Genomic DNA, 13,102 nt, shown 5'->3' on the forward strand with positions numbered 1-13,102 from the left:
TAATTCATACTTATTAGTTCTACATGTTATTTTATTGAATGAACTGTGAACTATCCCCTTGCTTGTCAGGTGAACGTTTTATTGTAGTTACTGAGACCTTGTCGATAAGTTGTCAAGCTTTCACAAGATGAAAAGTCATGTTTCCTGCTTTAAGAGCCTCTTATTTTATTGGTCTTCGTGTTAATCCAGTATTGAATTCCAAATCTTCAGGTACAAGAATGTGTTAGCTATAAAACAGTGTACTGTAGGCACCCAAATGTCTCCGAAAAACATTGCAGATAGGAGCTAAATTATCACTCGTCCTAAAATTCCCTTAGGACCCAAAATCCACCACTGAGCATAAAAAATGTCTACGTAGTGTGGGAATGCTAACCCTAACCCTAGCTGGGGCTTCAATAGAGCAGTCTGTTCCAGCCCTCCAGTTATCAGATAGGAAAATATTACTCAAACCAAAAAATGAGTCTAAAACAATCAAAACCATTGGAAAAAAGCTCTCGGAAATTATTGTCTTCAATAATGTGTCTTCTTTAGGCAAATTTTTAATTGGTTGAAAAATGCTGTAAAAATGGTATTGAAATAAATAAGCATTTCAGGCCAGGGTAGGGTGTGGGTTACAAGAACCATTAAATGTTGACTCCAGTTAGACTTCTAGTTGCACGTTAAATGACATAATTAAAACAGTTTACCCATTCAGCTTTTGATCTGACGCAGTTTTGGATTAAAATCACTGAACGGTGTAATATACAACATACAGTACATGGGACTCAGTGATAATTGCTTCCACCAGCCCCCTGAAAAGCCCTCCTATTCTCAGTGCTGTCTCACAGACTCCTTGAGGTTATCCTCTGCATCGTGGCCCTGTGTGCTTTTGTTCTTCAGGTTGTGGCAACATGTGACGAGTGCGATAAACAGCCACGACCAACACAAAGCCACTCAGGAGAAGTTTGTCCTGGAGGAGGCCCAGCGACAGGCGGCCAAGGAGAGAGAAGACAAGGAGTGGCTTCCACAGCTCTTCCAGCTCGACCCCCTCTTAAACGAGTGGCGCTACAAATATGCCGAGTACGTCTGGTGTTTGCTTTGGTGTGAGGATCCAGCACTGGACATATTCATATTCAGTGCCCAGTGACTCAATGTGAAGCCAGTGAAATGCTCTGTGACGTGACTCTTTATGACACAGCTGTTACACAAGCTTTTATTTTCTGGCCTCAGCCTTGATTCTGCATAACGTCTTAAAAACACCACAGCCCTGGGACTGCTTTCACCCTTGAGTATCTACAGAACAGAAGCCATTTACATTGTAATGTGTCATAAGTTTAGCTGGTGCCACACCATGGGACCTTCATGTCATTCCCTTGTCACTCCTGTGTCAAAATGAGGAATTCTGTAATTAGGAAAATAATATATTGCAAATGGGGGACATGTAACTAGGGCTCGGTGAGAGATGATAGAATTTCAGCTCAGTTGATTGTGTTATAGGGGTAGGCTGATGTCTGACTTTTTTCCTGCCTCCCTAGTATCAGGCCCTGGGATCCTGAGACCAGCCTGGTCCAGTTTGAGAAGAATGGGGTGATCCAGACCAAGGAGAGACAGCCTCAGAGGCCAAATGGCCTGACGTACATTCAGAACCGAGCAGCAAAGCAAAAGGTACACAGCCAACATCTACTGTAGCTACAAAAATCCCCCACACTGCCAGCTAATACAAAATCGAATAGGTCCATTTATTTCTATTTTTGCATCTATTAAATTGCATGCCTTTTATGATGGTTGTTAGGCAACTTCACAATCAAGAATATCTGCCAACTACATTATCATAGCATGTTTATTTCCCACCCACAATGGTGGGTACAGAATGCTTTAGCAGAGAGCGATGATTGTTTTCCTCACAGATGATGGCCAGAAGGCTGTGAGCATGAATAGACAGTATGTGGCCCTGTTTGGTGCGTATGAAAGAGCGAAGAGGTCTAAAGAGAGACAAAGGAGCCTTAATAATTTTTCAAGGTCTAGAAGTCACAGAATACCAGTTAGTGCTGCAACCATACAGTGAGCAGAATGGATCATTTGTGCAGGATGTGTTGTAGGACAGAGGGTGACGGGAGGGAGGGCTGTAGGACAGACAGGCTGACGGGAGGGAGAGCTGTAGGACAGAGGGTGACGGGGGGACGTGCTGTGGGACAGAGAGTCTGACAAGAGGGCTTGCTGTGTTGCAGGCCCAGAAAGAGAGCCAGCGCAGGAAGACCAGCAGCCAGCCGTCCAGCTGCAGTCAGAACACGGAGAGCAGCAGCACTACACCGGAGCCCCACCATGAGTCCTCTGACAACGAAGGTTCGGCCTTTTCCTTCACTGCTTGTCAGGAGCCACTAGAGCTCAACTGCAAACTATAACTGCAACCAAGAAGACCATGCTAGGAAACTCGTCATATGTTATCAATTGTTTTTTTTACAATTCAGTAGATGAAGTCCTTTAAAGTTTATCATCATATTATTTGTATTTTTCACATTGATGTATCCCAATTTTACACATAACTAAGGTATATATTGCAAACATATAACTAAGGTATATAGTACAATGGACATACAGTAGCTGGCACAGGTAGACGTATACAGTACGTACAGTATATTAAGTATATTACCTTACCTGCTATCTAAATACATTGCCATGTCATTCTTAGCATTCATGACCCAATGCTCCAGATGTAACAAAGAAGTCAAGGATATTGCTGAAATTGAGGCTTCCATAGCATCGATACAGAAGACCCAACAGGATATACAAAGGTAAATATACTTCGTGAGGTTCTCCATCAAGTTTCTGTTTCTTCGTGTCTCACCGGTCTGATAACTAATTGGTCTTCTGTCATTTCTATTAACTCCCACCCCCCTCAGGAACTTGTGCGGCCTGAGTCAACAAATGTTCCGGCGAGGACATTCTCGGGAGAGCGTTAAAGTGAACAGCCAGCACTGTCTCATTCTGTGTATCCTGCTGCTGTTTCAGCTCTTCATCAACTATGTCTTCAAATGACAGACACTTCTGCACAGCAATAAAAGAGCCGCCACCAGTCAGATTTGGAATGCCAGTAGGAGCTGTCTGATGAGGCACCAAGCACTTTTGGGAAAAAAAACAACAACGAATAATTAAAAATGAAAAACACATTATTTTCTAGATGTGGGGCAGGGCATTTTAGAGCTCCTTCACAGTAATAGTGGATGTGCACTTTTTTATTCTCCATTGCAATACTGATTTTGAGGCCTCTTGTAGGAAACACTCACAGTTCTGTTCCCCTTTTCCACTTCAAACTTTGGGCCTTAATGCTAAAGCCAAAAAAAGAAGCAAAACAAACTTCCATTGTGCAATTCTGTGTTTTATATTAACTTGTACATATAAAGTAGGTCTCATCTTTCAGTAATGATGACTTACCAAAACAGTATTTATAATCCTTAAGAAGAGTACATGTTTACAAGTTTTAAGTTGATATGTGGAAAATACTTAGTAACACGTTGGCGTCAGTTGCTTCCCACACAGAGCTTGTAGTTCCTACAATTCAGGGATTGGATTAGATGCTGTTGTTTCATGTCCTGTCCTTCTTCAGTACTGTGTAGCCATTGTGAGCAATCTTATGACTGAGACACCACAAGATGCGAGATCTAGAGTAGTCTGGTCAGGGTTATGTGTCTGAAGCAGCTCTTATCAGGATTGCTGCAGACAGTAATAGCTTCCCTGCATTTAGCTATCTTAAGCAGGGACTTGGGAACTTATTGATTAAACCCCCTTAAGGGGGGTTGTTTAGCCCATGATCTGGCTGACCCAGAACAGCCTGTGTTGAGCTTCACAATATTTGAGGCATTCAAATGACAGGGGTTCATGGAGCAAGAAAAGGGCAGGCCTACTCAGCCCCCCTGACTTTAGCTGCAATGAAATGCACTCTTAATGGGTCATGGCAGGTTAAATTGAGAGAAAAATGGGTAAAACAAATGGAAGCTGATGGGAGACTGTGGCTGATTCTTCTTCTTTCACCTCATTGGTGCTCCTGCATTAAGGGAAGCTGATACTGTACATGCACAGCAAGACTTAGCAATTCCAAAATCTGAAAGTTTTATTCTTTAGGGAGGGATGCTATATCAGCTTTAAATACCCTTTTCCCACAAGGTTGAATTGATGGTCCTTGTAAAATTTAAAAACATAAATCAGAATCTTGTGCTCAATCACTGTATAGTGCTAATTAAATAATTTGCAGACTGACTCAGACTGGGTTTCACTTTTTTCTACCACTCATGCTAGTGCTTTAGTTTTTGTTGACATTTGTTCCCATTAGCATTTGCATTTTAAGATGTGAATTTTTGCATTTTTCCTGATTGCAAATTAAGGCTGTCCTTGATATGTTCAGAGTGACTCAGTCAGCTTTTGCTAAAGCAAACAAGAGGTCATCAGCACAGTCTTCACAATCACTTGAATGCTGGTGTGAGCCAGCGACCTGACTGCAGCACATGGAATTTTAAATACTGTTTCACCATCATGTGGTTTTGCCCTGCCGAGCTTATAACCATTTCAAAAAAGCACCACGTTATGAAAACAGTGCACTTTACAGTTATGCCTCATTACAGTTTTATATTCCGAACCATTTCCTTCTACAGTGGAAAAAATGTAAGAACAATTATGCAATGAAGCAATCCTAGGTGTGTGTGTTTTTTGAAGATGATATGGCCAAAGCAAGAGACACATCTTTAATCAAGAGGGATTTCATACTGACTCTCATCCTATTTCATTTACTATCCCGTACACATACTTCTACACAAAATAAAAGTGCACAAAATGAAGAGCAAAACGAAAACAAATAGTTTTGGTACTTTTGGATTTAAACGAAGAGGCCGTTTGGTTTATAAAAAAATAAGTTTTATAACTTGTTTTGGATAACAAACGCACTGCCATCTAAGTAAATGGAAAATGTATGTTTTATCTACATATTCTGTATATTCATATATGCTACTGTTATCTGCACTTTGCATCTTGACTGGACCCATTGTAAGTCACTTTGGATAAAAGCGTCTGCCGAATTAATAAATGTAAAATGTAAATGTATTTGTAATGAATATCTTGTGTAGTGGTGTGTTTTCAGATTGCTGGCACTTAACCTTCAGCAGTACTTCCTGGAGAGACTGAAAGTGCATCATCCAGGTGGGGCTGCACACTGGTGATGGTGGAGGGGAGTCCCCATTACCTGTAAAGCGCTTTGAGTGCAGTATCCAGAAAAGTGCTATACAGGTGTAAGGAATATGATTATTATTACTTTATTATTATTTTATTATTATTATTATTAAACACCCAACATTGAACTTCAAGAACCCCGGATCGTTCCAGTGGGAAAGAAAAAGATGATGAGCCCATCAGCACTTACACCATATGAGAAATGTACAACATACAGTACTATACCAGTGGTGATATAATCCAGTGTACATATAGTATAACATACATATACATATATACAGGCCACAAATGAGAAAGCAATACGAACTCTTTGAACAAGGTTCAGCGTGTACTGTATTCCACAAGGTTTTCAAATCCTTCAACTAGTTCCACCCCACTATCTGAGCAGGAAAGCCAGGTGAAGTCATGAAGGTAACAGAGAGTGGTATCAAGCTGCATGACCTGATTCTTACCAGTGTTTTCAATAGGACAATTTCTGCCAGGGAGCCAGACAGTTTATTTTAGTGAGGTTTCGTAATATTCTGGCCAATAAGAGTAGAATCACATTTGACGTCTATGGTTGGTGCGATGGCTACAAGGCCTCTAAGTTTACAGTACTTTCCACTGATGGGAAGACATTAAAATAATCAAATTAGCTACTTAAACAACACATGTTCCATATGACTTATTTCAGTCTGTTTCCATTAAACATATTTAAGACAAAGTAAATATAAAATATGTGGACATCAGTGAATACATAACCACTTACAGTATACAGTATATGTCCTACAAAAATGCTATGGGAGCTGGGATTGATACAAAGACCATTTTTTTCAGTCTTAACATAAATCAGTGATCAATCAAGGTGAATTATGTAAACATATTCATGGAGTATTCATAGCTAATTAGGAATGAATGACAAATACTAAATATTTTATACATGTATTCACAAAGCAATACCCTACCACGGATAAAAACAAGTATTCCATATGGTTTTTAATTAGCTCAGCACAAAAGAGGATGAATGTTGAAAGTACTTTTTTGAACTGTTTAAAGTTTCATAGCACCAATATTATCGAGGATTAGGACATTAGGACTTGGTTACCTCGATCGAATCTGCACAGGAAGTTGTATGGAACTACTAATATTTATTTTCCTCGGAAACAGCTTGAGGAGCTAGCAACTAAAAAAAAAACAACTAAAAAGGTTTAGTTCACCCAATTATCCCGAAGGATTCCTTTACTGTTTAAGGACGGAACAGGGCAGAGACAATCTAGGTATCTCTCTATTTTCTCTTGACACCCCATCCTCTGAAGAATGACTGCATTCCGACCTCTCTCTGCGTTTGTAACTCCTCGATCCCGAAAGAACGCTGATTTTAAGAGGAATAACCAAAACCAACAAAGGTACCAAATCTCTTGGAGAACACCATAATCAGAAAAGATCGGAGTGTATCGAAAACCATGACGTTACTTGGCTATGTTCTCCCACCATCCGGTGAAACGTGCAATAAAATAATAATAAAAGGAGATAGCCAAGGGCAATTAAGGCAGACACTGGACATTACAGTACAGAGTGATATCTCTTAAAATGTTTGCTTTTTTTAAAGCTGCCTGAAAATGACAGCAACAGCTAAAACCTCTCCCGAGTTTTACTGTAGGTTATATAACAATCCACCTAGCGTAAGAAAGGAAGTGTACATCAGAATCAAGTAGGAAGTCCTGTCGGGTGAGTTGTTTGAATTTTTATCTTTATATATTGCGTCAAAAACACCAATCTATTAGTCTAAAGAAACCAAGAAAACAATTCTTTTGCGTGTAATAAACTGAATCAGTTTGGCTTAAAGACCGGAAGCATTTTGCTTTGAACATTCAAAGAGAAAATGAAACATGCGTGCAAACGTCGCTACAGTAGGTGCAGTGCATTTACTATTACGTGAATAACACATTCTTATCTTTAAGGATTTCGAATTTTAAAAACGTCAGGACTTCATATTTGTCTTCACTAATTCATATCCAGCATACGAATTGTATAATAACCTTGTAGGGATTCCGCAAAGTTATAAAAAAAGGAGTGTTGTATAGTTTTGACAACTAGAAACTCGTTGCTAATGTACAGTACTTCGGTGCATTCTGATCATTTGTGGCTGCAGTGTGGCGCACAAATAAGAAGTTCAAATTAGGCTGTACAATACAGTATGTCAAAATGTGTAGTACTGTATTCAATTTAAAGGCTCGTATAAGTGTAGTTCAGTAGTTTTTGATCAGCAGAAAAACACTCAGGCGGACACAAAATAGACCTCTGACTTAACAGTGGTGATTGTTAAATTCTTCGGTCCATATTAGTAACTGTGTTGTAATCTGTTGAAGTCTAAGGAGGAAAACCGTCCTTTCTGGAAACAGGAGGATGGAAAGTACCACAAATGTGCTACCGCAATATTTACAATATGTAATATTTACTCTCGGCATGAGGGATATTTTATTATCACACAAATAAGTGGGACCTGGTACTTTTCTGTCAATGATTTCCAGTGTTTTCAGTGTTGCCGTTGCAGCATCATTTATCATTAAAAACCCAAACGTAGAGTATGATTCATTATGGACATGAATTTACAGTCACATATTAATGGACTGTAAATGCGGATTAGGAGGTGAGGAAATCATTGCTTCTAGACACGAAAACCCGTCACGACATGATGACAACCACGACTGAAAGAATAGGTCTAATCCCAGTTAAGAGCAAACTCCCGCCGGTTTGATTAATGTGTGATCCAAGGACTATTGTGGTATTGGCAACTGCAGATGAGACGGTGAAATAGCGAGATAATAAAAGAATAGTTAACTACAACAGAAAAGCCATATCATCCCGGAACAAGAGCACCAAGGTTAGTTAATGTTCATAAGCATTTAAAGAGACCATTTTTATATTGTTTTAATATACTGTACAGTACATAGTTATTAACATTACATTCTTCACACAGTTTCTTTAAGCATTTTTATGTAGACTCAATCTAATACAGATTCCTGAACAGTCTGATTTTGTCATTTTATATCATCTATGGGGAAGTACATTTTAAAAATGAGACCAGGAGAAAATCAGTTTTTACACAAAGGGGTTGTGAGACTCTGAGATAAGTTACTCAGCCATAATGTCAAAAATTATATCTTGGCTAATGGCTGGTTGTGATCCACAGATCCACTAGCTACAAAACCATCTCAGTGTGTCAAATTGATCATTTGTAACCTTTCTGATATTCTTAAATTTTTATGTCCCATTTTTTTTGCATGTTTCCCACCTCTAGGCTCATGCCTGTCTTCAGTGAAACAAGAAAACAGGGATAGGAAGCTGGTTTCCAATAAAAATGTCTGAACAAAAACTGGAGAAGCATGTAGCTCCAAAAACGCAAACCGTTATCTTCATCACGTACATAGTTGCTGCACTGGAGATAACCTGGATGTTCGTCCAGTTTTCTATAACACCTGTAAGTATAGAGAACAACCATTATGTGTTCATATATACTCTTATACCCATAAGATATACCCAATTTATACCCCTTAGGATTTAGTATACCTGGATGAAATCTCTGCTGTTCTATACTGTATTTAAGAGATATACAGGTATACAGATGTTATGTACAGTACCTGTATGTATTCAGTCCTCTGAATCCAAGAATATGTTTTGCTCTACTTTAAACACTTTTTAAAGCTATAAAATATTTTGTGTAGTATGGTGACCAAAGCTGAAGACAGTATACATGATGAGGTCTTACCAGTGCGTTGTAGAAGTCTGAAAAAAAAAAGACTTTTAGTTGTTAAATCTGCGTAATATCTCCTCTCTCTGTCTGTGTGCTCTCTTTTATTTCTGCAGTACTTGGCCAAAAGGTTGGGTTTCAACACAATCTGGTTTGGGTATCTGCAGACCACAGTGGGAGTCATTCAGCTTTTGGGAGGACCTGTGTTTGGCAGGTAGGCAGTATGGCACAATGGCAGACTTTGAACAGTTGTGCTGTACCTGTTCCATTGGGAAAATAATTTAGTAATTGTACCACACACATGTGATAAGAAGATTGTGATCCTCTCTTTGGCCCATGTCTGATTTTGATCTAAAGGTTAGTTCTAAAGAAATAAGCAGTGCTGACCTTTATATTTATTCTTTGATTGTTCAGGAATGGGCCAGTTTAACACATACAGGTACTGTAAATTGACAGTGGTTGTGTGAATCACAGTCTCAGATCGAGTGTGTGCGCTCTCTGCAGTTTAAGTGTGGACTCTGAAATGCCCGCATGGAGAGTTGATGGTGCTCTGTCAATACCTTCTTTAACATCCTGTGTCTAAAGGTTGTCAGTATGTTAATAAATCACCATGTGTAGTCAAGTGCAGAGTATTGCATGCAAGTATGAAAAACAGACAAGATAGGAGGCATTGATCTTATAGAAACATGTTATGAAAAAGTTGTTTCTGAAAGTGTTTGTGTAGACTCGCCGATGTCCTTATCTGGACAAAGCAGGGAAACAAAAGTCTCATTCTCTTATGCAGTTTTGTCTGGCAGTCTTGAGTACTTAATTACTTAATTGAATCACTTCTCGATTTAATAGCTCTGATTTCTTAAGGTGAACGCATGTTTAACTATGGAGCATTTTACTGTACTTTATTTTTAAATTCTATGCGATCACGGTAAACCAGCACTGGATAACTGGTTATCTTTCTTGCGGTGTTGTTTTCTTAGCTTTTCCGGAGTTCATGAAGTGGAGATGGATTAGTTCAGAGTGTGATCTGTCATCAGATAATGGTCCGTCTGCACTACCTCCCCTATCCTTGCCTTTTAAAGACACCTTTACCTCTTTAAAGAAATCAGGGCTTTATAAATATGAAAATACCTCTTCGAAAACACTTGTTCTACAAATTGTTTTTCACACTGAGTATTATTGATCTCTTCAGCCAGGCTTCCATGTTGTCTACATACTGTATGTCCCTTCACATGTATGATCTGTGTCTGGTGGGGCCTGCTGTGATTCAGCCCCCCTTAAAAGAAGATTCGAAGAAATACTGGCAGACTCTGGGAGTGTTGCTGATCATTAATGTGATGCTGTTTGCAGGTTTGCCGATCTGTTTGGAGCGCGGGCTGCGTTGACCATGTCCTGCGTGGCGTCGGTGGTATACTTCCTGCTCCTGGGCGTTGCCAACAGTGTGCCCCTGCTCTTCATCCACAAGCTGCCTGCTGTCTTCATGCACATCCTACCAGGTGCGCCAAGTACGGCTGCTTAAAGAGTCCCAGCATCGTCCAGGCACAGGTTCCTAGGAGGAAATAAAAATGATCACTTCTAGTGCATACGTTTGGAGGTTATTCCATCTGCGTTTGTGTATCAAATTTACTCTTTTAATTTACTTTAGTTATGACCAGTACCATGCAACCCCCCTGATTTGGACGAGTACCACTAATCAGTAAAATGTTAACATGGGTCTGACTGAAGACATCCTTTGCTTCCCACAGGCTGACATTGTTTTTCAGATCTATGTGTAAATCACTTTAAACAGTAACATTCTGCCCCCTCTAGACAAGTCAACCCAGTAAAATCATTTTGTGCAGATCAGCCATGTAGGACTGTTGCTCTGTCCTGACGGAGGGAGGTCTAGCAAAGGACATTGCCAGGTTGCTTTTAGAAGTAATGAAATTATTTTTGTCCTTATACGGTAGTTTTAAATCCTTTATATTTATTTAACTTTATTTTGTTTCTTGTTTTGTCTTTGTATTCATTAACATTCCTGTGTTTTGAGCCATAAAAGGATCTAGCTATTGGTAAAGTTGCAATTTATTATTTTTTTTCCACGCTGGTGTCAGACTTTTGCGTCCTGTTTGCAGAGGAAGGACGGGTGATAGAATTAACCACAGTGTCGCCCTTGGATGTCTTTTCTGCTCACCCTTCCGCTCGGCTGCGGGTCTCAGAGAGGCCGCGAGGGCGCTCTTCTGGCGACTGCGGCTGATGCGATGTCCCCCTTCGCAGGAGCCCAGATGGTGGTGACTGACCTGTCGGAGCCCGAACGGCGAGCTGACGCCTTGGCAAAGCTGGGCCTGTGCTTTGGCATCGGCATGATTGTGGGCTCCTCGCTGGGGGGCGCTCTCAGCACACACTACGGGTAGGTTGTGGGTTTTCACTTCGGGCTCTGTCCAGGGGTGGCGCAGACTTGCACACTGATTAAGGCATGGCAGCGTGTCTTTGCTGTTGTTGTTTCTGTAATCGCCATTGATGTGTCTCTCCCTTTGTTTCCCCTGATTTGAAGCAGATTATTTTTTTAAAGCAAAAGAGCGGAGCATTATTAAAGCTATCTGGTCTCGGGTCTTCTCAGTGAAATGATACACTGGGTGAGCTCAGGCAGGGGACTGTCGTACAGTGCCTTTCTGTTTAGCCTACAGCGCCACAAAATCCATTGGCTTCCGCTGGACTAACCTGCTTGATAACTGATCTACAATTAACAAGTTCTGAAATTTTACATTGGCAGTAAGTCTAATATCTATAGAAGGATTCTTGGAGGTATTTTAAACCATGCTTGAGGCCTGTATCAAACCTTGCCTCCTGTTTGATTTCCAGCTGCTTGCTGGGATGACAGGGTGAGTAATTGCTTCACTGCTTAGCTAAGAAAGGGCTTTAGTGCCTTGAGGGCAAAGGTAATTGTAGCGTAGCTCTGTAACTTGGCTAAATCTGTGGATTTACAAGCAGGCAATCACGTGAGTTCATGACTAAACAGAAGCAGGTCAGAGACCCCGTCTTATCATGCTTCTTGTCTTATTTGATACTGCTTTCAGTGAGGCTGCAGGACACACTCGACTTGATTTAACTCTTTCCTACCTGGGACACCACCAGAACTGCCACTATACAGTGCTGACACTGCACGACCGTTTTGTGGCAGGACTGGGCCCAACACTTTGCTGCCTTCTAATCATTGTAGCCAACAGGGAACACACAGTCTCTGAGGCTAAACCAGTTGTTTTCTTGGATTGGGACCCGTACTGTGGTTTGCCAGAGGAGCTAAAAATTGTGTTAAACTATCAAACTAAAGCGCATTGCTTCGTATGAAAGTGGAAGTGTCTCCAGCTAATTAGAAACATGGTGATACATTTAATCAATGTTGATCTAGCAGTAGTAAGTAATTGTAAGTAAGTGTAGGAGAAAAGATGGTGAATTTATGTACTGTAAGTGCTGAGCTTTGTGGAAGTTGCACTGCAGTTCCTGAAGTTGCAGTGCTTGTGGTTTGCCAGGCACTGGTTTGGAAGGCAAGCTCAATTTTCACGGGCCTTGCAGATTTTTTATGTTCCTCTAGAAGGTACTGCAGGCTAAGCGATCAGCAATGTAATTCGGTTGTAAATTCAGTTTCAAAGACCTTTATTGGCAAACCCAGTGAATTACATTACCGCAAAAACATTTACAAACATCTAGAACAATAACATAATATTATCAATATGATAGCATGATATTTCTATCATAATATTTAAACATCACAGCTTTGGAATAAACATATGTAAGTTTATTGTTACAATTGGTATCGATTGTAAGAACAAGGAAAGTCCACATCATGTACAGTATACACACTTTGTTACAAATTGATACAGATGTACCACTGGTAAAAAGCAGATACATTCAAGTTCCATTAAATATCAAATTAGATTGAAAAACTATTGCAGTCCCTAAAATTGAGTTATTTGGCTTAAGACTTCTGATCTACAGTATAACGCTTCAGAATTTGAGAATTCTGAAAAATGTATATCCTTTCTTAATAGTAGTAGGTGAGTACTCTCAAGAGAAACAGCTCATAATTTTTAAATTTTTCATGTTTCTTGTTTTGATACCTGTTTGATTCGTTTTTTAAAAATATCTAGAAGTATTTGCAGTATAATAGACTTATCATGAGTCTTAAGGTTTTTGTGAATAGTA

At 39.9% G+C, this 13,102-nt stretch overlaps 2 protein-coding genes across 6 annotated transcripts in view; both read left to right on the forward strand.

Moving 5' to 3' along the window:
- The window catches only part of osbpl5 (oxysterol binding protein-like 5), a 77,955-nt gene extending 72,874 nt beyond the window's left edge, over positions 1-5,081 (forward strand). For all 5 annotated transcript variants that reach the window (XM_088934695.1, XM_088934697.1, XM_088934696.1 and 2 more), the window contains 5 exons: positions 880-1,059; positions 1,515-1,644; positions 2,208-2,322; positions 2,669-2,771; positions 2,880-5,081. In XM_088934695.1, the coding sequence (XP_088790821.1) occupies positions 880-1,059; positions 1,515-1,644; positions 2,208-2,322; positions 2,669-2,771; positions 2,880-3,015 (664 nt within the window). In that variant the 3' untranslated portion in view covers positions 3,016-5,081. The remainder of the gene's footprint in view (positions 1-879; positions 1,060-1,514; positions 1,645-2,207; positions 2,323-2,668; positions 2,772-2,879) is intronic.
- Positions 5,082-8,475: 3,394 nt separating this feature from the next.
- The window catches only part of slc67a1 (solute carrier family 67 member 1), a 48,133-nt gene continuing 43,506 nt past the window's right edge, over positions 8,476-13,102 (forward strand). The window contains exons 1-4 of the mRNA XM_088935177.1: positions 8,476-8,656; positions 9,043-9,140; positions 10,271-10,416; positions 11,177-11,309. Coding sequence (XP_088791303.1) covers positions 8,537-8,656; positions 9,043-9,140; positions 10,271-10,416; positions 11,177-11,309 — 497 coding nt within the window. The 5' untranslated portion in view covers positions 8,476-8,536. The remainder of the gene's footprint in view (positions 8,657-9,042; positions 9,141-10,270; positions 10,417-11,176; positions 11,310-13,102) is intronic.

Source organism: Atractosteus spatula, chromosome 16 (genome assembly GCF_055471065.1).
Source record: "Atractosteus spatula isolate fAtrSpa1 chromosome 16, fAtrSpa1.hap1, whole genome shotgun sequence".
NCBI lineage: Eukaryota > Metazoa > Chordata > Actinopteri > Semionotiformes > Lepisosteidae > Atractosteus > Atractosteus spatula.